Raw genomic sequence first — 24323 nt, forward strand, 5'->3', positions numbered from 1 at the left:
CCCCTCCTCCAAGCATGGGATACCCTTATTACTATATAGCTGAGGAGTTGCCAGCTAGTATAGAGGTAGAGCCTTAGGTGCCGGCCGGACTCTAACGCACGCCGCATAGTCATAAATTTGTGTAATCCAGACACCACCAAGATAGCAAAAATGTTTAGACAGAAAGCTGAGAGGCCTGCAGGTAACAAGAGATTGTTGACTGATGCTGAATTGTTTAACAGAATAACGCAGATATTGCTATCAGACGGATATATTGAGGTCAAAGAAGAGGATGAGAGAGGAGATGTTGTGTTTTCCTATAGGTCACCCAAGTCTGAGGATGGTTTTAGGGGCACTCAGGAAGGTTGTTTTGCTGCTACTTTGCAGCCTAATTCTGGTCAAGCTCCGGAGTTATTCACAGATGCTGCAGTCACTATACAGCATCCCTTAACCCTTTACACACCCATACCCCTGGTTCCTCCCATACCTGCAATGCCGTCTCTCCCCTCACAGGCCAGTCTGCCGTCACGCTCCCCAGTTAGCAATCCCCTCCCCTGGATCCCCCTTTTTCCCCTAGGACACATAGTGAGCCTTACCCCGAACATGACGAGGAACAGCCCTCATTTAAATATGTCCCTTTCAACCCCATCCAGTCAGCGGCATTAATCCCCTGCCTGCCAGATCCCGAAATTAACCCTATGCGATTTTATAGGAAGATGCTACAGGTCCACCAGTTATATTCAGCTGCTCAGAAGGACCTGGTTAATCTCACCAAGATAAAAGCAGAAAACAGTCTTTGGCCCTTAATGGAGCCCCATCTCACAATGCCCCAAGGCACTGATGATACCACTTTCCAAAGTGGACAACAGTATTGTGCCGCTTTAAAAAGATGGGCTCAAGATCAATTAGTGTATACAAATGTTCCGGTGCAGCCCCCGCCACAGCCCATGCCCCAACAAAGTCCAAACCCCGTATACGTAGCTCCCAATCAACAAAACCAGCAGAGCCAGCAACAGAATTGTTGGCGTTGTGGTCAGCCTGGTCACTATCAAAGAAAGTGTTACACCCCCAAATCTCAGTGTTTGGCCAGGTACCCTCGAAACCGTAACCAAAACTTGCAGCACACAAATCCACAATAAAGGTGTTCCTTGTAGATTCAGTAATGATCTACCTGAAGCCAGGTGTGCCTTTTCCCAGAGTATCACAGTATCCCTTTAAATCAGTCCCAGGAGATTTTCCAAGATACTGCCCACAGCCCGGCTGCACCCACGAGTCTGCCCCAACCTTCCCTAATAACACAGAGGGGAGCCCCGGACTGCTTGCTTTTTTGTTGCAGTGATTTCCAATCCCAAGCCACCCGTTTTAATGATGCTCTCAATTCCACTCCATCAATCTTAAGGCTTCAGTAATATATGTTTCTGTAGTACTTTTGTCTCTGCTGGCTGACACGGTACAAAAATATATTTTATATATTTCTGTAATGAAAGTTCTGCCTATGGTTTTTCTTGTATCTGTTTTTCCCACCAGCCATTCTAACATCGCACACTCTGAAGGACAAGTGGGGGCCATAAGCGCGCAGGGATGTGTGGGAGGGTGTACTTATCACAAGTTGTAAAGAGAAAAAAAAAGGGAATGGCTTCTGCAGAGATTTGCGGGACTACATGTGTTTTATATACTAACAAGTGCTTTTTCCGGCTGATGAAGTAGATTTTATTTAATCTTTAGAATTCAAAATTTCACAGATTATCACTAGTATCCTACTAATACCTAAATAATTAAATTAATTTTGCAGGGAAAAAGTATATTTCTTTGTCGCTCCATTGGGAGACCCAGACAATTGGGTGTATAGCTTCTGCCTCCGGAGGCCACACAAAGTTATTACACTTTAAAAAGTGTAACCCCTCCCCTCTGCTATACACCCTCCCGTGCATCACGGGCCCATCAGTTTTATGCTTTGTGTTGAAGGAGGCACACATTCACGCAAGCTCCACATTTTAGTCAGCAGCAGCTGCTGACTTTATCGGATGGAAGACAAGAGGGCCCCAGGGCCCCCGGCATGCTCCCTTCTCACCCCACTTTGGTCGGCGGTGCTGTTAAGGTTGAGGTACCCATTGCGGGTACAAAGGCTGGAGCCACATGCCGTTATCCTTCCCCATCCCTTAGGGGCTCTGGGAGAAGTGGGATCCTAACCGGTCACCAGGCACTGGGACCGGGCTCCCTCCGCAGCCCCTGTGGGAACCTGACGGACAGGAGACTGGATGTCATCAGGGACAGGCCCTGCTTCTCTGAGGTACTCTGTGTCCCCTTGGGGACGGCGCATAGAGCGCCTGTGGATCGGACGCTGCAGCAGCTGCTCTGTGTTTAGGGTCGCCGGGACTACCGCGCCGACCGCGCCTGTTTGCCGGCCGCGCTTATAAATCGAGTCCCCGGCTTTTGCGGCCTAGTACCGCATATTCCCGCCCCCGGGCCTGCCAGTCAGGGGCAAGGGCGGGACGCTAGACTGAACGTCAGCGGTGAGGGCGGGAGCATACTTTGTATCCTCCTCCCCCCTCACTGAGCACCGTGGGGCACCAGATTCCCGCACTTTCTGAGGCACGCCCATGGCTCCCTCCTCCTCTCAGAACGCTGGCAGCCATTGTTATTATCGCTGCTGCCGGAGGAGAACTTCAGATAGAGTTCCACAACTCTGGGAGGCCCAGGCAGGGAATCTGGTGGACACACAACCGCTGAACGTGGTCGGTAAGCCGCACCTGTTACAGGTGCTGGCCCCCCTGGGTGCCGCAGTGTATATATATATATATATCCATATTGGGTATACATTTGCTCTGCTCGGCCGCAGTATTTGCTGGGCTATATACCCTCACTGTTTGCTTATAGGAGATAACAGCATGTCGTCTGCAAAAAGCAAGGGTGCCAAGGCACAGGCTTTTTTTGCAACTTGTACCTCTTGTGCGGCTATGTTACCTGCAGGTTCCACCTACCCTCATTGTATGCAATGCTCGGCCCCTGTGACACTCACTCAGCCGGAGCCTCAGGCACTGGTGGGACCCTCGGCTCAGGTAGAACCACCGGCTGTCACTGTCCAGGTGGCAGGGACAGAGTTTGCAGTGTTGGCTGAGAAACTTTCTGAGTCCCTTTCACAATCCATGGCTCAGTCTATGGACAAATGGTCTGCTAAGATACTAGAAGCTTTGCAGTCCAGACCGGTTACACAGGCCCCGGGCACTGTTGAATCATTGACCCCAGGCCCCCCCCGGTTGGAGCAATAAACTGCTCCTGAGGTGACACATAGGTCCCACGGGGAGGACTCCGACTCGGACCGCAGTCACAGACCGTCTAAGCGGGCTCGCTGGGGACCCTCATCCACTTCATCACGCTGCTCAGGGTCTCAGCATGAGGACTCTCTGGAGGATGAGGCGGAGGTTGCAGCTCAGGGCTCTGATCCTGACGGTGCTCTCAATCTTGATACACCTGAAGGAGACGCCATTGTAAATGACCTTATAGCGTCCATTAACCAGGTGCTAGAACTCCCTCCTCCAACTCCACCTGTTGAGGAGTCAGATTCACAACAGGAGAAACACCAGTTTAGGTTTCCCAAACGTACAAGGAGTGCTTTTTTCGATCACTCTAACTTCAGGGATGCTGTCCGGAAGCACAGAGCATATCCGGACAAGCGCTTTACTAAGCGCCTTAAGGACACACGTTACCCCTTCCCACCTGACGTAGTTAAGGGTTGGGCTCAGTGTCCCAAGGTGGATCCTCCAGTCTCTAGGCTGGCGGCTAGATCCGTGGTATCAGTGGCAGATGGTTCATCGCTCAAGGATGCCACTGACAGGCAAATAGAGCTCCTGATGAAATCCATCTATGAAGCCATAGGTGCGTCTTTTGCTCCAGCATTTGCAGCCGTGTGGGCACTCCAAGCTATCTCAGCTTGTCTGTCTGAGATTAATGCGGTCACACGCACCGCTACTCCGCAGGTCGTGTCTTTGACTTCTCAGGCGTCGGCTTTTTCGTCCTACGCCATGAACGCTGTCCTCGACTCGGTGAGCCGTACAGCGGTAGCATCTGCCAATTCGGTGGCAGTCCGCAGGGCCATGTGGCTACGCGAATGGAAGGCAGACTCTGCTTCCAAGAAGTTCTTAACCGGTTTGCCATTTTCCGGCGACCGCTTGTTTGGCGAGCAATTGGACGAAATTATCAAGCAATCCAAGGGAAAGGACTCGTCCTTACCCCAGTCTAAACCGAACAGACCTCGGCAGCGAAAGATTCAACCGAGGTTTCAGTCCTTTCGGCCCTCAGCCAGGTCCCATTCCTCCACGTCCAACAGGTCACAGAAGGGCCAGAGCAACTCTTCTGCATGGCGGTCTAAGTCACGTCCTAAAAAGACCGCCGGAGGAGCCGCCCCCAAGGCGGCCTCCTCATGACTTTCGGTCTCCACAAACCGCATCCTCAGTCGGTGGCAGGCTCTTCCGCTTTTGCGACGCCTGGTGGCCACATGTCCAAGACCGATGGGTGAGAGACATTCTGTCTCACGGTTACAGGATAGAGCTCAGTTCTCGTCCTCCGACTCGTTTCTTCAGAACATCTCCGCCCCCCGAGCGAGCCGATGCACTTTTTCAGGCGGTAAACACTCTGAAGGCAGAAGGAGTGGTGATTCCCGTTCCACCTCAGGAACACGGTCACGGCTTCTACTCCAACTTCTTCGTGGTGCCAAAAAAGGACGGATCATTCCGTCCCGTTCTAGACCTCAAGCTGCTCAACAAGCATGTGAGCACCAGAAGGTTTCGGATGGAATCTCTCCGCTCAGTCATCGCCTCGATGTCGCAAGGAGACTTCCTAGCATCAATCGACATAAAGGATGCTTATCTCCATGTGCCGATCGCTCCCGAGCATCACCGCTTTCTGCGTTTCGCCATCAAGGACGAACACCTTCAGTTCGTGGCGCTGCCATTCGGCCTGGCGACAGCCCCACGGGTCTTCACTAAGGTCATGGCAGCAGTGGTGGCGGTCCTACACTCTCAGGGCCACTTGGTGATCCCTTACTTAGACGATCTTCTAGTCAAGGCACCCTCCACGGTGGCATGCCAACACAGCCTGACCGTCACTCTGGAGACTCTCCAGAGGTTCGGGTGGATCATCAATTTCCCAAAGTCAAATTTGACACCGACCCAATCGCTGACTTACCTCGGGATGGAGTTTCATACCCTTTCAGCGATAGTGAAGCTCCCGCTGGACAAACAGCGTTCACTACAGACAGGGGTACAATCTCTTCTTCGGGGTCAGTCACACCCCTTGAGGCGCCTCATGCACTTCCTAGGGAAGATGGTGGCAGCAATGGAGGCAGTTCCTTTTGCGCAGTTTCATCTGCGTCCACTTCAATGGGACATCCTCCGCAAATGGGACAAGAGGCCGACGTCCCTAGACAGGAACGTTTCGCTGTCACGGACAGCCAAGACCTCTCTTCAGTGGTGGCTTCTTCCCACTTCCTTGTCGAAAGGAAAATCCTTCTTGCCCCCATCCTGGGCTGTGGTCACGACGGACGCGAGTCTGTCAGGGTGGGGAGCGGTCTTCCTCCACCACAGGGCTCAGGGAACCTGGACTCCGACAGAGTCCTCCCTTCAGATCAACGTTCTGGAGATAAGGGCAGTGTATCTGGCCCTAAAGGCGTTCCAGCGGTGGCTGGAGGGCAGGCAGATCCGAATACAGTCGGACAACGCCACGGCGGTTGCGTACATCAACCACCAGGGCGGCACACGCAGTCGTCAAGCCTTCCGAGAAGTTCAGCGGATTCTGCTGTGGGCGGAAGCCACAGCCTCCACCATCTCCGCAGTTCACATCCCGGGCGTAGAAAACTGGGAAGCAGATTTTCTCAGTCGCCAGGGCATGGACGCAGGGGAATGGTCTCTTCACCCGGACGTGTTTCGGGAGATCTGTTGCCGCTGGGGAACGCCGGACGTCGATCGAATGGCGTCTCGGCACAACAACAAAGTCCCGGCATTCATGGCTCGGTCCAAGGATCACAGAGCTCTGGCGGCAGACGCGTTAGTTCAGGACTGGTCGCAGTTTCGACTGCCTTATGTATTTCCTCCTCTGGCACTGCTGCCCAGAGTATTACGCAAGATCAGGTCCGACTGCAGTCGCGCCATTCTCGTCGCTCCAGACTGGCCGAGGAGATCGTGGTACCCGGATCTGTGGCACCTCACGGTGGGTCAACCGTGGGCACTCCCAGACCGACCAGACTTGCTGTCTCAAGGGCCATTTTTCCATCTGAATTCTGCGGCCCTCAACCTGACTGTGTGGCCATTGAGTCCTGGCTCCTAGCGTCATCAGGGTTATCTCAAGATGTCATTGCCACCATGAGACAGGCCAGGAAACCAACGTCCGCCAAGATCTACCACAGGACTTGGAGGATCTTCTTATCCTGGTGCTCTGATCAGGGTTTCACTCCCTGGCCGTTTGCCTTGCCCACTTTTCTTTCTTTCCTTCAATCCGGAATGGACAAGGGCTTGTCTCTCGGCTCTCTCAAGGGACAAGTATCGGCGCTTTCCGTGTTTTTTCAAAAGCGTCTAGCCAGGCGTCCGCAGGTCCGCACGTTCCTGCAGGGGGTTTGCCACATAGTTCCACCTTACAAGCGTCCGCTAGAACCCTGGGATCTTAACAGGGTGCTGACGGCTCTCCAGAAGCCACCTTTCGAGCCGATGCGGGATGTCTCTCTATCTCGCCTTTCGCAGAAGGTGGCCTTCCTAGTGGCAGTCACATCACTTCGGAGAGTGTCTGAGCTAGCAGCGCTGTCATGCAAAGCCCCCTTCCTGGTGTTTCACCAGGATAAGGTGGTTCTGCGTCCGGTCCCGGAATTTCTCCCTAAGGTGGTATCCCCGTTTCATCTCAATCAGGATATCTCCTTACCTTCTTTTTGCCCTCATCCAGTTCACCAATGTGAAAAGGATTTGCACTTGTTAGATCTCGTGAGAGCACTCAGGCTCTACATTTCACGCACGGCGCCCCTGCGCCGTTCTGATGCGCTCTTTGTCCTTGTCGCTGGCCAGCGTAAGGGGTCGCAGGCTTCCAAGTCAACCCTGGCTAGGTGGATCAAGGAACCGATTCTTGAAGCCTACCGTTCGTCTGGGCTTCCGATTCCTTCAGGGCTGAAAGCCCATTCTACCAGAGCTGTAGGTGCGTCCTGGGCATTGCGGCACCAGGCTACGGCTCAGCAGGTGTGTCAGGCGGCTACCTGGTCGAGTCTGCACACTTTTACAAAACACTATCAGGTGCATGCCTATGATTCGGCAGACGCCAGCCTAGGTAGGCGAGTCCTTCAGATGGCAGTGGCCCACCTGTAAGAAGGGGCCGTTTTTTCGGCTCTTTTTTATCGAGGTATTCTTTTACCCACCCAGGGATTGCTTTTGGACATCCCAATTGTCTGGGTCTCCCAATGGAGCGACAAAGAAGAAGGGAATTTTGTTTACTTACCGTAAATTCCTTTTCTTCTAGCTCCTATTGGGAGACCCAGCTCCCGCCCCTGTTCCCTTCGGGCTGTTGTTCTTTTGTGTACACATGTTGTTCATGTTCAATTGTTCTTTGGTTCATGGTTTCAGTTCTCCGAACATCCTTCGGATTGAATTTACCTTAGACCAATTTATAAGTTTCCTCCTTCCTGCTTTGGCACCAAAACTGATGGGCCCGTGATGCACGGGAGGGTGTATAGCAGAGGGGAGGGGTTACACTTTTTAAAGTGTAATAACTTTGTGTGGCCTCCGGAGGCAGACGCTATACACCCAATTGTCTGGGTCTCCCAATAGGAGCTAGAAGAAAAGGAATTTACGGTAAGTAAACAAAATTCCCTTCTTCTTAAAATTTACAAATTAGTTTTTTTTTATTTTTATGGTTATGTTTTTGTTTTGTATTATTTTTGCATACAAACAGCCAATATTAATTAGTTTCCTTTCTTTTGTAGATACAGAATATCTATGAACCGTGTTGTAAGGTTTCAAAATTCCCCAGTAAAGTATAGCTTATATTTATCGGTTGGTTAATCATATTGTTTGCTGTAATAAACCTATAAATTTTGCCAAAGTAGTATAGAAAAACAAAACATAAAAAGGGGGGAAAAGTAGATGTCTATTATATTTTTCCAGCAGTAAAAGGCACAGCAGACATATTGGATAGGCTTTAAAGCTGGCCTTTCTTTTGCAACAGTTATGTCATGTTTATTGGACTACTATGAAACATGTCTGTTATAAAATGATCTAATGCATATTTCTTTTAGTTTTTGTTTTTATAGATGGAATCGGATGGTGGTCGATTCTGCACTGGATATGCTACGGTTCGCACAACATGACTTAGTCTAAATTTAAGCCACTCCCTCTCCTCCTATCGGTACAGGAGGCAGTGACGTAAGTGCCTCTCTAGATGGGTGGAGCAGAGGTAGGTAAGATAGTCAAAATGTATGTAGGATATAGATCTTTCCTGTTGTCAAATAAGCTAGGTACGCCGAAAAGAAAGTCTAGATCTGAGCTGATGGAATCGGATGGAGATCCCCACACAGGTGCAGCTGACCAAGAAGCAGTGAACAGGCCTAGAGTTGAGGAGTCCTTTACCATGCATACGGACCATGCCTTGGTGACAACTGTCACGTCAGTGACTTCTGTCACTCCTTGTGTTCTTAAATCCCTACAGGAACAAGCGAATCAATAAGGAGTGGAGTGCGAGATGCAGGGAGCCAGCTGACTGAGGAGGGTCTGTGGATCAAGGGCGGTAAGCTTTCTCTGCCATGAGATCTCTTCTTAATGATGGCCCAAGTAACTTATGAACTAAAATCTGTGAAAGTTGGATATCAGTGTGCGCTTTGGTGATACCAGGGTTCAGTACCCAGGTAGGCAAACTCACCCGGTCTTGTAAAACACGTTCTTGAAACAATGAAGAAAAACTGTAAAGAGTCCGCAGAAACACCCTACACCTGCTCTACCCATTTTTAGAGATTGCAAACTGATTATAGGTGTATATCATGAGCACGTTGTATGCAAGTCTGTGCGTGTTGTGTAGATATCTTTCCAGGTCTGGTCAGAGGCTTTCCAGTGCAGAAAACGACGTCATTGCTGAAAATCCACATAATGCAAGTGGTATGTAAAAAAACAAACTAATAAGTTGTAAACCAATGCGTGTTTTGTTTCTTTTTAGTGTGTGTTTTGTTTCTCTTTAGTAATAAACAGGTTTCAATGTAAAATGTTTTTTTTTGGTTTAGCGCAAAGCACGTATAATTTTCATATGATTGACTAATTAGTGAAATAAACAAGTGTATTTTCTAATTCCAGATCCTAAATCAGAGTTATTAGTATATGGTTTTCAGTCAGGAGACTGATTAATCCTAAAAGGACACACGGAAATTTCGATAAAGCTCAATGGCAGGACAACATGGATTCACGCCCCGCATTGCAGAAGGGTCGATCCACCGGAGCTGCACTGAGCGTCCTGCTCATATTTATCCTTTAAAAAAAGAACTGTACAGTCTCAGACCATCATTTCCCAAACAGTTAGAAAAGAGGACTTAGAGAGCCTTGAGACATGGGAAAGTCCAACTACAAAGGGTGAGGACTCGCCTAGGAGTCCTTGGTCTCAAACCGGTGAAGAAATCCCATTCCCGTCTCCACCCATGCCTCAACGTTCAGTCAGGCAGGATTTCCCAACAGATCTTTCTTCCTCTTTTCCTAAGGGAACACAGTACCCTTAGTATTTAGAAATGGCAGAAGTGAGTCAAAGGGGGACTGTTGAGGGTACGAATTGAGTAATCTAAAATACTTAATTCAGCCATTTCATAGACCCAAAAATGTGGTTTGGTTATTGTAACCTAACAATTTATAAATGTTTTTGTCTCCTACCAACTCATATGAATATATTCAGTGATTTTCCTTTATATAAAATACTAGCTATGGATTCTCTCATCTTGGGAAAAGTTTTGGAGGAGCCTATCCCATCAGGCTGATGTCTCCCCGGTCTAGTCTGCTGAGCACTGGCAGTGACACGCGAGTTGACGTCACATCTCAGAAACCAATGGACCCGACACAACCGAAGCAGAAAGCGGCCGCTATTCTACCCATTATTCCAGAAGGTTTTTCCAAGTCTGCGCCACAAACTGTTTACATGAAGCCTCATCATGTTTTGTTTTTTTATCAAGAGCAGATTATCCAGGTTCACAAAGTGGCCCTAAATGGACTAGCACTGACCAAGCATCCTTCTTTTTATTTCATATCCGGAAAGAAAAACCATAGACAATCTGTGGCAAATGTGTTTTTGGTTTTTTTTGTGGTTATGTGCTAATTTTAGGATAAGGTCTAGATTAAATTTTTTTTAGTCAAGATAATGTGCCCTAATGAAAGTAATAACGCCAATCCTAATAGTCCCTATAAATCAAAGTTATTTTTAATAAATAAAATAAGTATTTAAGGGGGGAGCCTGTAGTGTTAAATTAAACAATAATCTAATAAAAGGTCCAAATATATATGTATATATGTACAGTCATGGCCAAAAGTTTTGAGAATGACACCAAAATTATATTTTCACATGATCTGTTGCCCTCTGGTTTTTAATTGTGTTTGTCTGATGTTTACATCACATACAGAAATATAATTGCAATCATATTATGAGTACCAAAAGGTTATATTGACAGTTAGAATGAGTTAATGCAGCAAGTCAATATTTGCAGTGTTGACCCTTCTTCTTCAGGACCTCTGCAATTCTCCCTGGCATGCTCTCAATCAACTTCTGGACCAAATCCTGACTGATAGCTGTCCATTCTTGCATAAGCAATGCTTGCATTTTGCCAGAATTTGTTGGTTTTTGTTTGTCCACCTTTCTCTTGATGATTGCCCACAAGTTCTCAATGGGATTAAGATCTGGGGAGTTTCTAGGCCATGGACCCAAAATCTCTATGTTTTGTTCCATGAGCCATTTAGTGACCACCTTTGCTTTATGGCAAGGTGCTCCATCATGCTGGAAAAGGCATTGTTGGGCGCCAAACTGCTCTTGGACAGTTGGGAGAAGTTGCTCTTGGAGGACATTCTGGTACCATTCTTTATTCATGGCTGTGTTTTTAGGCAAGACTGTGAGTGAGCCGATTCCCTTGGCTGAGAAGCAACCCCACACATGAATCGTTTCAGGATGCTTAACAGTTGGCATGACACAAGACTGGTGGTAGCGCTCACCTCTTCTTCTCCTAATAAGCTGTTTTCCAGATGTCCCAAACAATCGAAAAGGGGATTCATCTGAGAAAATGACTTTACCCCAGTCCTCAGCAGTCCACTCCCTGTACCTTTTGCAGAATATCAGTCGGTCCCTGATGTTTTTTCTGGAGAGAAGTGGCTTCTTTGCTGCCCTCCTTGAAACCAGGCCTTGCTCAAAGAGTCTCTGCCTCACAGTGCGTGCAGAAGCACTCACACCAGCCTGCTGCCATTGCTGAGCTAGCTCAGCACTGCTGGTAGTCCGATCCCGCAGCTGAAACAGTTTTAAGATACGGTCCTGGCGTTTGCTGGTGCTTCTTGGGCGCCCTGGAGCCTTTTTGGCAACAATGGAAGCTCTCTCCTTGAAGTTCTTGATGATGCGATAGATTGTTGACTGAGGTGCAATCTTTGTAGCTGCGATACTCTTCCCTGTTAGGCCATTTTTGTGCAGAGCAATGATGGCTGCACGTGTTTCTTTAGAGATAACCATGGTTAACTGAAGAGAAACAATGATACCAAGCACCAGCCTCCTTTTAAAGTGTCCAGTGGTGTCATTCTTACTTAATCATGACTGATTGATCGCCAGCCCTGTCCTCATCAACACCCACACCTGTGTTAATGGAACAATCACTAAAAAAATGTTAGCTGCTCCTTTTAAGGCAGGAATTTAATGCTGTTGAAATGTGTTTTGGGGGTTAAAGTTCATTTTCTTAGCCAATATTGACTTTGCAAGTAATTGCTGTTAAGCTGATCACTCTTTATGACATTCTGGAGTATATGCAAATTGCCATTAGAAAAACTTAAGCAGTAGACTTTGTAAAAATTAATATTTGTAGCATTCTCAAAACTTTTGGCCATGACTGTATATATATATAGATATAATTAAAGTCCCAAATAATAAAATATATCTAAATGGGGAAAATTTTAAAATTTGAAGTTGACAACATTTACAGATGTTTTATTAAGGGGGGACTGTGGAGGTCGACTGAGCTATAGCTTGTATATTTAAACGTAATAAGAATATCTGTGTATATAAATAATCAAAATATAGATGTAGTTGCATAATAATCTGTCTGTCTATGTAGCCATCGCATAGACCCATAGTATAATTCAAAGTTGTATAGTCATGAAGGAGTTAACCAAAGATAATGAAGCCAAAATGTGAAGCTGCAAAAGTGTTATCAGTAATGTTCACACAGAAAGAATGTACAAGAAACAAACTGCGCTGTGAAAAATTAAGGAGTAAAAGTACTCCCTGTTTAGCTTCAAGGCCGAAGTAGCTTTTCTGTATAATTGGATCTATCAAATACACGAGTCAGTTGATGACGCTGGCTCAAGGAGAGCATGTCTGTGTGTTCATTGTCTGATACATTGATACAGTGCATGCAAGTAGTATTCAACCCCCTGCAGATTTAGCAGGTTTACACATTCGGAATTAACTTGGCATTGTGACATTTAGACTGTAGATTAGCCTGGAAGTGTGAAATGCACTGCAGCAAAAAAGAATGTTATTTCTTTTTTTTTTTTTTTTTTTTTTAAATTGTGAAAAGTTTATTCAGAGGGTCATTTATTATTCAACCCCTCAAACCACAAGAATTCTGTTTTTTTCCCCTAAAGTATTAAGAAGTATTTCAGGCACAAAGAACAATGAGCTTCACATGTTTGGATTAATTATCTCTTTTTCCAGCCTTTTCTGACTAATTAAGACCCTCCCCAAACTTGTGAACAGCACTCATACTTGGTCAACATGGGAAAGACAAAGGAGCATTCCAAGGCCATCAGAGACAAGATCGTGGAGGGTGACAAGGCTGGCAAGGGGTAAAAAACCCTTTCCAAGGAGTTGGGCCTACCTGTCTCCACTGTTGGGAGCATCATCCGGAAGTGGAAGGCTTATGGAACTACTGTTAGCCTTCCACGGCCTGGACAGCCTTTGAAAGTTTCCACCCGTGCCGAGGCCAGGCTTGTCCGAAGAGTCAAGGCTAACCCAAGGACAACTAGGAAGGAGCTCTGGGAAGATCTCATGACAGTGGGGACATTGGTTTCAGTCAATACCATAAGTAACGTACTCCACCGCAATGGTCTTCGTTCCAGACGAGCCCGTAAGGTACCTTTACTTTCAAAGCGTCATGTCAAGGCTCGTCTACAGTTTGCTCATGATCACTTGGAGGACTCTGAGACAGACTGGTTCAAGGTTCTCTGGTCTGATGAGACCAAGATCGAGATCTTTGGTGCCAACCACACACGTGACGTTTGGAGACTGGATGGCACTGCATACGACCCCAAGAATACCATCCCTACAATCAAGCATGGTGGTGGCAGCATCATGCTGTGGGGCTGTTTCTCAGCCAAGGGGCCTGGCCATCTGGTCCGCATCCATGGGAAGATGGATAGCACGGCCTACCTGGAGATTTTGGCCAAGAACCTCCGCTCCTCCATCAAGGATCTTAAGATGGATCGTCATTTCATCTTCCAACAAGACAATGACCCAAAGAACACAGCCAAGAAAACCAAGGCCTGGTTCAAGAGGGAAAAAATCAAGGTGTTGCAGTGGCCTAGTCAGTCTCCTGACCTTAACCCAATTGAAAACTTGTGGAAGGAGCTCAAGATTAAAGTCCACATGAGACACCCAAAGAACCTAGATAACTTGGAGAAGATCTGCATGGAGGAGTGGGCCAAGATAACTCCAGAGACCTGTGCCGGCCTGATCAGGTCTTATAAAAGACGATTATTAGCTGTAATTGCAAACAAGGGTTATTCCACAAAATATTAAACCTAGGGGTTGAATAATAATTGACCCACACTTTTATGTTGAAAATTTATTAAAATTTAACTGAGCAACATAACTTGTTGGTTTGTAAGATTTATGCATCTGTTAATAAATCCTGCTCTTGTTTGAAGTTTGCAGGCTCTAACTAATTTGCATCTTATCAAACCTGCTAAATCTGCAGGGGGTTGAATACTACTTGTAGGCACTGTATATCGGCACTGGTATACAGCTAATACGGCACCATCTCTGATTATTCCAAACGAATATTCCATTAGCAGTCTTCACCCAAATTCCTCCCTTGACAATTGTAGTGTGTATGTAGTGTACATTGTGTATATTGTGTATTAGTGTATACAGTATATTAGTGTATGCAGTGTACTGTGTGTATATCATGTATACAGTGTAGTGTATATATAGTGTAGTATATATTGTATATAGTATATTTGTATATACAGTATATATAAATGAATAAATATTTTTTTTTATTATTATAATTATTACTATATTATGATATTTGTCTCTCACCTCTGCTCTGGTTGAATCGGCTCATCGCTATCCTCACATTATATCTCATTGCCGCCTCATTCCCTTTCTCTTTCTGTGTCTCTTTCTCCCAGTATCCATCCTCCACTTTCTCCATCCACTGGACCTTGGGTCGGTATCTTCCGCTGTCTGAGTTATAATTCACAATCTCCCGATCATCCACATATCCGACTGCAGAGTATTCAGGCAGCCCAGACCCCGGAGCTGAGACCACCGTGTAATAATATCGCAGAGAGTGACCGTCTGAAAGAGACATACAGAGCGTTACATATCACATATACAGGACCCATGTACAGAATGTACAGCAAGGAGGTGACAGCTCAGGTCATGTATGTGGAGCAGCAGGTCACATTTCTCTACATTTCATATTGTTCTTGTGTAACGAGGCGAGCAGCTCTGACTGTTTTGTGATTAAAAAGGACATGGAGACTGACATTATACAGGATGGTGCGGCCACCTTGTGGACAAGTGCTGAAATTGCTCGAGAGGTGAACGCTGTAAAATCTCATCCCCTCCCACAGGCACTTGTTGTACAGGAAGAAAAAGTGCGGGAAAAAGGACACTGAGTTTCTGGAGCTGGACCTGAGCAGACCTGCCTCGGACTGCCCTCATCGCTAAAGTGTGAGGGATTGCCAGAACTGCTGCAGACGTGATACTGGACTCAAGGGACCTCCGGACAGTCTCCTTCCTTCATACCAAGAGACTGTAAGCTAGTCCTCTGTTGAGAGGGCTGAAGATCTTCCCATCTCTCTCCCTTGGAGTTGCCGCTGTTTACACGGAGTCCAGGCCTGCTACGTGGGAGCCCTCCCTCCTTGTGTTTTGGACTGGTAATATAACCTATAGGGCAAGTCAGGGACAGAATTCTTGTTTATCATTGCTGTTTTTTTGTGTTCTGCGCCGTGTGTCTGAAGTTAAAAACCCGGATAGCAAACTCTGGTTATGTGTGCTGCTAAGCCAGCTGCGTGTGTCATTGAGATGTTTACCAGTAAAGAAATGTACCCTTGCATAAAATCTGAGCGTGGAGATTTTGTTGGCGCAGACTATGGGAACTCAGCCGCGGTCTTAACCGCGGCCACTTCATCTGTCTCACAAGTAACTTTCCACCGCGCTCCATAGAGAAGACCTGCAGCAGGTGCCCCGCACTGTGCACTAGACATTCTACATAATACTACGATTAGTCATTTACAGGAGGGAATATATTATAATTTACAGTCCTCAGCTGCTGCAGAACCTCTTTTATTCCCCTTTTTTCTATTGGCTGTTTGTGGTAATGCAGTTGTACAATATTTAAAAGAAACCTGGCGCTGATTTTGTTGATCTGTCCCTGCCTGTTCCTTCTGAAGGAAATCCTTGTCCTGCGCCATCATGAGGTCGTGTACTTTGTGGACAGCGGTGAGCGATGTGATGAGATGTGGGGAGGACACAGCGGGGGGGGTGACGTGTGATCCATCCATGGAGATTTATCATCAGTCTTATCACATACATGATGGTAACTGGTAGAGAATATAGCACATGTGGGATATTTGGTAGCTTGTTACGCCGGTTAGGCCTGTTTCAGATGTCAGTGATTCTGGTACGTATGTGCTAGTTTTTATACATAACAGAATCAAAGGCATACGCAGACCTATTATAATCAATGCGTCTGCTCACACATTAATGATTTTTCATTGACCGTGTCTCTGTGCGGCGTACACGCGTGTCCGTGATTTCCGCACGGAGACATGTCTGTTTTTTTCTGGCATCACTGATGTCCCACTGACCACACTATGGTGTGATCCATGAAACACGTACCAGAAAAAAAAGTAAATTGAAAATAAAAAGCATCTCATCTTTTCCAGAGACGCTCTGTTCAGCTGCTGCTCTTTGTAGCTTCCTGGCCGGCTCATTACTGTCATGCATATTCATGAATGCACGACACAGCCGACCCGGAAGTAGCTGCAGAGGTGAGATAGCGGCAGCCGGATGCAGCATCGCGGGACTCTTCAGCACCACAGACAGCAGGAGCGGGGACAGATGAGTTTATCTCCATGTGCAATCACGGAGTATGGATCACGTATCACAGATTGCACATGGACAACCCACGTGTGCCGTGAATCACGGAACACTGAGGGACATATGTGTTTTTTACACGTCAGTGAAAAACGTCAGTGCTTTTCACTGATGTGTGAAACAGTCCTTACTGTGTTTTTTGCAGCATTTTCTAATGCAGTTTGTTGCCCAAAACTATATGTCTTTCCCTCGCAAAGCAAAGCCTATGAGAATTCATAAATGTGCGGACATTGCTTTTTTTTATGCTTGTAGTTTTGGGTTGAGAATAAAACTGCAGAATGTCATTCTTTGTCATTCACACCAAAAATACATGCAGTTTTTTTGTCATTTCCTGGAAAAGCTGCAGTTTTGTTATGAACAAATTTTCTGCAGCGTGCGCACGTAGCATTACAGTATTTTTCGGACTATAAGACGCACCGGACTATAAGACGCACCCTGGTTTTAGAGGAGGAAAATAGGAAAATAAAATTTTAAGCAAAAAATGTGGTCATGACACACTGTTATGGGGCTAGGATCTGCTGCCTACACTGTTATGGGGGTAATGTCCCCAAATTCTCTACTAAGGTGCTGCATCCTGGTAATGATCCTCCTGCCTTGTATATACAGTATATGTCCCTCATCCTGCTATATACCGTCATCCTGGCATATGGCCGCATCCTGCTATATACTGGCATATAACCGCATCCTGCTATATAACCCATCATGGCATATGCCCCCATCCTGCTGATATGACCCCATCCTGCTGATATGACCCCATCCTGCTCAGATGACCCCATCTTGCTCAGATGACCCCATCCAGCTCAGATGACCCCATCCAGCTCAGATGAACCCGTCCTGCTCAGATGACCCCATCCTGCTCAGATGACCCCATCCTGCTCAGATGACCCCATCCAGCTCAGATGACCCCTTCCTGCTCAGATGACCCCATCCTGCTCAGATGACCCCATCCAGCTCAGATGACCCCATCCTGCTCAGATGACCCCATCCTGCTCAGATGACCCCATCCTGCTCAGATGACCCCATCCTACTCATATTATACCCCCATCCTGGTGTAAGGCCGCATCCTGTGGCACATAAAAAAAATAAACGTTCATACTCACCTCAGCTCACCTCACTCCCTACAGCATCGCTCGTCCTCCGGTCTGTGTCAGCGGCAGCGCCGCTGAGTGGTGCCGTCCCCGTTCTCCTGCAGCATCGCTTGTCCTCCCGTCTGTGTCAGCGGCAGCGCCGCTGAGAGGAGCTGTCCCCGTTACCCTGCTGTATCGCGATCATCTCCTGTGTCTGTGCCGGGCAGACGGTTGCGTGTGGACACGTGCGCACAGCAATGACGTCATCGCTGTGCGCGCCGCTAGTCTCCACCCAGCCGACGGCACAGACACAGGAGATGATCGCGATACAGCAAGGTAACGGGGATGGCTCCACTCAGCGGCGCTGCCGCTGACACAGACGGGAGGACGAGCGATGCTGCAGGGGAACGGTGAGTACTGTACACTGATTCACTGCTCCCCGCGCTGATTATGATGCACGGGGGGCAGTGAATACAGCCGCACATGATCACTCCAGGCCGTAGTTGCCAGGGGTGATCATGCGGGCCGGCTGTTTATCCCCCGCCCATCATCCCGCCCACCTGTCAGTGCCTGCTTCAGCGCTGAGGGATGATGGGCGGGGGATGGGCGTGCATATTAAATGAGCGGGTCCACGTGGTCACGGCAGACTGCTACAGCCTGCTTGTGCCCCCGATGACCCACTGTACCGCAGCACCCTCATTCCCCGCAGCCACATTCAGACCATAAGACGCACCCCCCACTTTCCCCCAACATTTGGGGGGAAAAAAGTGCGTCTTATGGTCCGAAAAGAAGGGAATTTTGTTTACTTACCGTAAATTCCTTTTCTTCTAGCTCCAATTGGGAGACCCAGACAATTGGGTGTATAGCTACTGCCTCCGGAGGCCGCACAAAGTACTACACTTAAAAGTGTAAGGCCCCTCCCCTTCTGGCTATACACCCCCCCGTGGGAGCACGGGTCCTTCAGTTTTAGTGCAAAAGCAAGAAGGAGGAAAGCCAATAACTGTTTCAAAAACAAATTCAATCCGATAAACAATATCGGAGAACGTAAGTTATTAACATGAACAACATGTGCACCCGAAAAACAAATACCCTCAGAAAAACAGGGCGGGTGCTGGGTCTCCCAATTGGAGCTAGAAGAAAAGGAATTTACGGTAAGTAAACAAAATTCCCTTCTTCTTTTTCGCTCCTAATTGGGAGACCCAGACAATTGGGACGTCCAAAAGCAGTCCCTGGGTGGGTAAAATAATACCTCACGATCGGGCTGTCAGGCAGCCCTTTCTTACAGGTGGGCCACCGCCGCCTGCAGGACTTGTCTACCTAGGCTGGCATCCGCCGAAGCGTAGGTATGCACCTGATAATGCTTGGTGAAAGTGTGCAGACTCGACCAGGTAGCCGCCTGGCACACCTGCTGAGCCGTAGCCTGATGCCGTAATGCCCAGGACGCACCCACGGCTCTGGTAGAATGGGCCTTCAGTCCAGAAGGAGTCGGAAGCCCAGCAGAACGGTAGGCGTGAAGAATTGGTTCCTTGATCCACCGCGCAAGGGTGGATTTGGAAGCTTGCGACCCTTTATGCTGACCAGCGACCAGGATAAAGAGTGCATCCGAACGGCGCAGAGACGCCGTGCGGGAAATGTAGATCCTGAGTGCTCTCACCAGGTCCAACAGATGCAAACCCTTTTCAAATTGGTGAACTGGATGCGGACACAAAGATGGTAAAGTGATATCCTGATTGAGATGAAAGGAAGATACCACCTTGGGGAGAAACTCTGGAATTGGACGCAGTACTACCCTGTCTTGGTGAAACACCAGGAAGGGAGATTTGCAAGATAACGCCGCCAGCTCTGACACTCTCCGAAGAGACGTGACCGCCACCAGAAAAGCCACTTTCTGTGAAAGCCGAGAAAAGGAAATCTCCTTCATGGGCTCGAAAGGTGGCTTCTGGAGAGCAATCAGAACCTTGTTCAGATCCCAGGGTTCCAATGGCCGCTTGTAAGGGGGAATGATATGACAAACCCCTTGCAGGAACGTGCGTACCTTAGGAAGTCGCGCCAGGCGCTTCTGAAAGAATACGGATAGCGCAGAGACTTGTCCTTTAAGGGAGCTAAGCGACAAACCTTTTTCCAACCCAGACTGCAGGAAGGAAAGAAAAATAGGCAATGCAAATGGCCAGGGAGAAACTCCCTGAGCAGAGCACCAAGATAAGAATATCTTCCACGTTCTGTGGTAGATCTTGGCGGAGGATGGTTTCCTAGCCTGTCTCATGGTGGCAACAACATCATGAGATAAACCTGAGGTCCCTAGGATCCAGGACTCAATGGCCACACAGTCAGGTTCAGGGCCGCAGAATTCAGATGGAAAAACGGCCCTTGAGACAGCAAGTCTGGATGGACTGGTAGCGCCCACGGTTGTCCTACCGTGAGATGCCACAGATCCGGGTACCACGACCTCCTTGGCCAGTCTGGAGCGACGAGAATGGCGCAACGGCAGTCGGACCTGATTTTGCGGAGCACTCTGGGCAACAATGCCAGAGGTGGGAACACATAAGGTAGTCGGAACTGCGACCAATCCTGAACTAAGGCGTCTGCCGCCAGAGCTCGGTGATCGTGAGACCGTGCCATGAAAACCGGGACCTTGTTGTTGTGCCGTGACGCGATCAGGTCGACGTCCGGCATCCCCCAGCGGCGACAGATCTCCTGAAACACGTCCGGGTGAAGGGACCATTCCCCTGCGTCCATGCCCTGGCGACTGAGAAAGTCTGCTTCCCAGTTTTCCACGCCTGGGATGTGAACTGCGGATATGGTGGATGCTGTGTTTTCCACCCACGTCAGAATCCGCCGGACTTTTTGAAAGGCTTGTCGACTGCGTGTTCCCCCTTGGTGGTTGATGTACGCCACCGCTGTGGAATTGTCCGACTGAATCCGGATCTGCTTGCCCTCCAGCCACTGTTGGAAGGCTCGCAGAGCAAGATAGACTGCTCTGATTTCCAGAACATTGATCTGAAGGGTGGACTCTCTCTGAGTCCACGTACCCTGAGCCCTGTGGTGAAGAAACACTGCTCCCCACCCTGATAGGCTCGCATCTGTCGTGACCACCGCCCAGGATGGGGGTAGGAACGACTTTCCTTTTGACAATGAGGTGGGAAGAAGCCACCATCGGAGAGAGTCCTTGGTTGCCTGAGAGAGGGAGACATCCCTGTCGAGGGACGTCGACTTCCCGTCCCATTGGCGGAGAATGTCCCATTGTAGAGGGCGCAGATGAAACTGCGCGAAAGGGACTGCTTCCATTGCTGCCACCATCTTCCCTAGGAAATGCATGAGGCGCCTCAAGGAGTGGGACTGGTTCTGCAGGAGAGATTGCACCCCTGTCTGCAGAGAGCACTGCTTGTCCAGTGGAAGCTTCACTATCGCTGAGAGAGTATGAAACTCCATGCCAAGATATGTTAGTGATTGGGTCGGGGTTAGATTTGACTTTGAAAAGTTGATAATCCACCCGAAACTCTGGAGAGTCTTCAGTGCCACGTTCAGACTGTGTTGGCATGCCTCTTGAGAGGGTGCCTTTATAAGTAGATCGTCCAAATACGGGATCACGGAGTGACCCTGCGCGTGCAAGACAGCTACTACTGCTGCCATGACCTTGGTGAAGACCCGAGGGGCTGTTGCCAGCCCGAAAGGTAACGCTACCAACTGCAGGTGTTCGCTTTCTATAACGAAGCGTAGAAAACGCTGATGCTCTGGCGCAATCACGTGAAGATACGTGAAGATAAGCATCTTTGATGTCTATTGATGCTAAGAAATCTCCTTGAGACATTGAGGCTATGACGGAGCGGAGAGATTCCATCCGGAACCTCCTGGTTTTTACGTGTTTGTTGAGCAACTTTAGATCCAGGACGGGCCGAAAGGACCCGTCCTTCTTTGGCACCACAAACAGATTGGAGTAAAAACCGTGACCTTGTTCCTGAAGAGGAACGGAAGTCACCACTCCTTCCGCCTTTAGAGCGGCCACCGCCTGCAGCAGAGCATCGGCTCGGTCGGGCGGTGGGGAAGTTCTGAAGAAACGAGTTGGAGGACGAGAGCTGAACTCTATCCTGTACCCGTGAGACAGAATGTCCCTCACCCAACGGTCTTTGACCTGTGACAGCCAAATGCCGCCAAAGCGGGAGAGCCTGCCACCGACCGAGGATGCGGAGAGAGGAGGCTGAAAGTCATGAGGAAGCCGTCTTGGTAACGGTTCTTCCTGCTGTCTTTTTTGGGCGTGACTGCGTCCGCCAAGAATCTGAGCCCCTCTGATCCTTTTGAGTCCTCTTGGACGAGGAGAATTGGGACCTGCCTGAGCCTCGAAAGGACCGAAAACCAGACTGACCCCTCCTTTGTTGGGGCTTGTTTTGTCTGTGTTGAGGTAAGGATGAGTCCTTACCCTTGGAGTGTTTAATGATTTCATCCAAACGCTCCCCAAACAATCGGTCACGAGAAAAGGGCAAACTGGTTAAGCACTTCTTGGAAGCAGAATCTGCTTTCCATTCTCTCAACCACAGGGCTCTGCGCAAAACCACGGAGTTGGCTGACGCCACCGCCGTACGGCTCGTAGAGTCCAGGACAGCATTAATCGCGTAAGACGCGAATGCAGACATTTGAGAGGTCAATGGTGCCACCTGCGGGGCAGATGTACGTGTGACCGAGTCGACTTGTATAAGCCCAGCTGAAATAGCTTGGAGTGCCCATACGGCTGCGAAGTACAATATAGACACTGCACTCTCTATTCAAAGAACGAGGTATATAAAGACCAACAAAGTAGTTTTAGTTCAAAAGGTTTTTTGTTTTTTTATTTTTATATTTTCAATGCTATAAGGTAATAAAAGTGATTATAATACATATGGTGGGACGTTTCGGCCATAACACTGGCCTTCTTCACGCCGTATTACACTGGAAAGAGGGTAAAAACAAGACAAAATCAATATACATGAAAAAAAGAGGGAAAATAAAAGAAAGGGGTTTTTTTACATATAATTACATATATACATTTTTTGGTAGTTGCTTAATAGTAAGGAATCTTAATCCATGTCAATATTAGTTCCTTGGACGTATATTATGCAACTCTATACAGTAAGTTACCATAGATGTATTAGAAAAAGAAAGGATAATAGCAACAGTAGTGAAGGTGGCAATAAAGCACCTACCTCCAAAGAAGTGGGGGAAATTGGTTCCAATAGATGCAGGGAGTGTGTACAGAGAAGTATAGAGTAGGGGGACACCCTAGGTATTATTTTTCTATTGGTCACAGAAGAAAATTCCTGCAAATAAAGGTAGATAGGGTGAGATTGGAGTAGATGGAACACCTGACTAAGGTAAGTATACCCAGGTGAGCATACCTGGTGGATAAGGTGTCTCAGGGTATGTTTGTTCTGAAAAGGTCTAGTGAGTGCATCAGCAGAGCATTTTAACTTATGGTTTCTGAAACATAGGAAAAGAGTCAATGTGGTTTAAACAGATAGATTCTCAGTTTAATGCCAAAGGTGTTTTGACCAATTACCTTGTAATAATGCGCAACCTTAATTCAGTATTTATTGGAATAGTGTAGGGACCTAGTCTGAATTTAGTATTTTCAGATACGGGCTCACATTTTATGTCCTGTAAGGCAGGGAACATAAGCTGTTAGGAAGTGCATTGTAACTATAGTAGAAGGTTAACAAAGAACAGGTGGTACCTTATTGGACTCCACATGTGAAATAAAGCTAAAGACATGCACTGAAAAGGTCTTTGCAATGTGTAATTCCTATAAGACAAAATGGACAGAGCTGATTCAGAATGAACCAATGCACTAAATGCCACTAGTGTAGAAAATGGGGATATTATACCTTTGAGCCGTTCAGGATATAATCCACCACTTGTAGAGAAAGAGAGTATGCAGAAATACACTTTCTATTATCTGGAAGAGGTAATACGCAACAGGGTTGGATACAGGTACTGGGACATGTAAATCCTGATATACTGAAGCAGTTTTGACTTAAAGCACATTACCTGTGTGATCCTTAAGCAGGAGATGTGTGCAGGGCAGTTTAAGGTGTCCCTCTATGGGATGGAAAGTCGGATTAGTGGAATGCAAGACAATGGTAAAGAAAGTGGTCCGGTTGGAGGGGTTGTGATGTTGCGTCCTACCTTAGAAGGCCGTCTTCCCAGACTGTGGCTGCTGCAAATGGGGACTGTGTATGCCGGCTATTTACTTCCGAAAACCGGAAGTCACGTCAGACGCCGGCGCATGCGCAGTAGCGTAGTGCGCTCGTGTTAGTGCAATTACGGTACCGTTAGGTATGTATTAGGGGAGCCGGCACCTGCGCAGTTAGCAATTTTCTGTACTTAGTGAGATAATCGTACTGGGAAGACGCTTATTCCTTCTATGTAGATGTTTTTGTGTATTCAACTGGTAAGAGGTTACAGGCTAAGAGAGGAATAGGAGAAGGCAGGCATAGTACAGGGGCAAGTGTCTGTATTGAGTTATGTACGGCACATATACAATAGTAATTGGAACACAAGGAATATATACGCTGTGAATAGAAACACAGACATAGGCAAAACCTAGCATGGGAAATATGACATCATAGTATCGTTTATGCGTACTCCATAAAACCTAGAAGCAAAAGGTTAATACACAAAGTAAAAGGGTCCCAATATGCTACGTAGTGCAAGGACAGTACAGTGTCTATAAAAATC

At 47.7% G+C, this 24323-nt stretch overlaps 1 protein-coding gene and 1 long non-coding RNA gene across 3 annotated transcripts in view; both read right to left on the minus strand.

The window, feature by feature from the left end:
* The window catches only part of LOC142256633 (class I histocompatibility antigen, F10 alpha chain-like), a 111818-nt gene that overhangs the window by 81821 nt on the left and 5674 nt on the right, over window positions 1-24323 (minus strand). For both annotated transcript variants that reach the window (XM_075328441.1, XM_075328432.1), the window contains one exon: window positions 14485-14745. In XM_075328441.1, the coding sequence (XP_075184556.1) occupies window positions 14485-14745 (261 nt within the window). The remainder of the gene's footprint in view (window positions 1-14484; window positions 14746-24323) is intronic.
* LOC142256645 (uncharacterized) lies at window positions 22457-23388 on the minus strand. Its single transcript, XR_012727556.1, has 5 exons — window positions 23320-23388; window positions 23146-23243; window positions 22985-23066; window positions 22793-22906; window positions 22457-22538 (listed from the first exon to the last, which is right to left on the minus strand). It is a non-coding gene; the product is annotated as an uncharacterized LOC142256645 (long non-coding RNA).

The sequence above is a fragment of the Anomaloglossus baeobatrachus genome, chromosome 1 (assembly GCF_048569485.1).
Source record: "Anomaloglossus baeobatrachus isolate aAnoBae1 chromosome 1, aAnoBae1.hap1, whole genome shotgun sequence".
NCBI classification, from domain to species: domain Eukaryota; kingdom Metazoa; phylum Chordata; class Amphibia; order Anura; family Aromobatidae; genus Anomaloglossus; species Anomaloglossus baeobatrachus.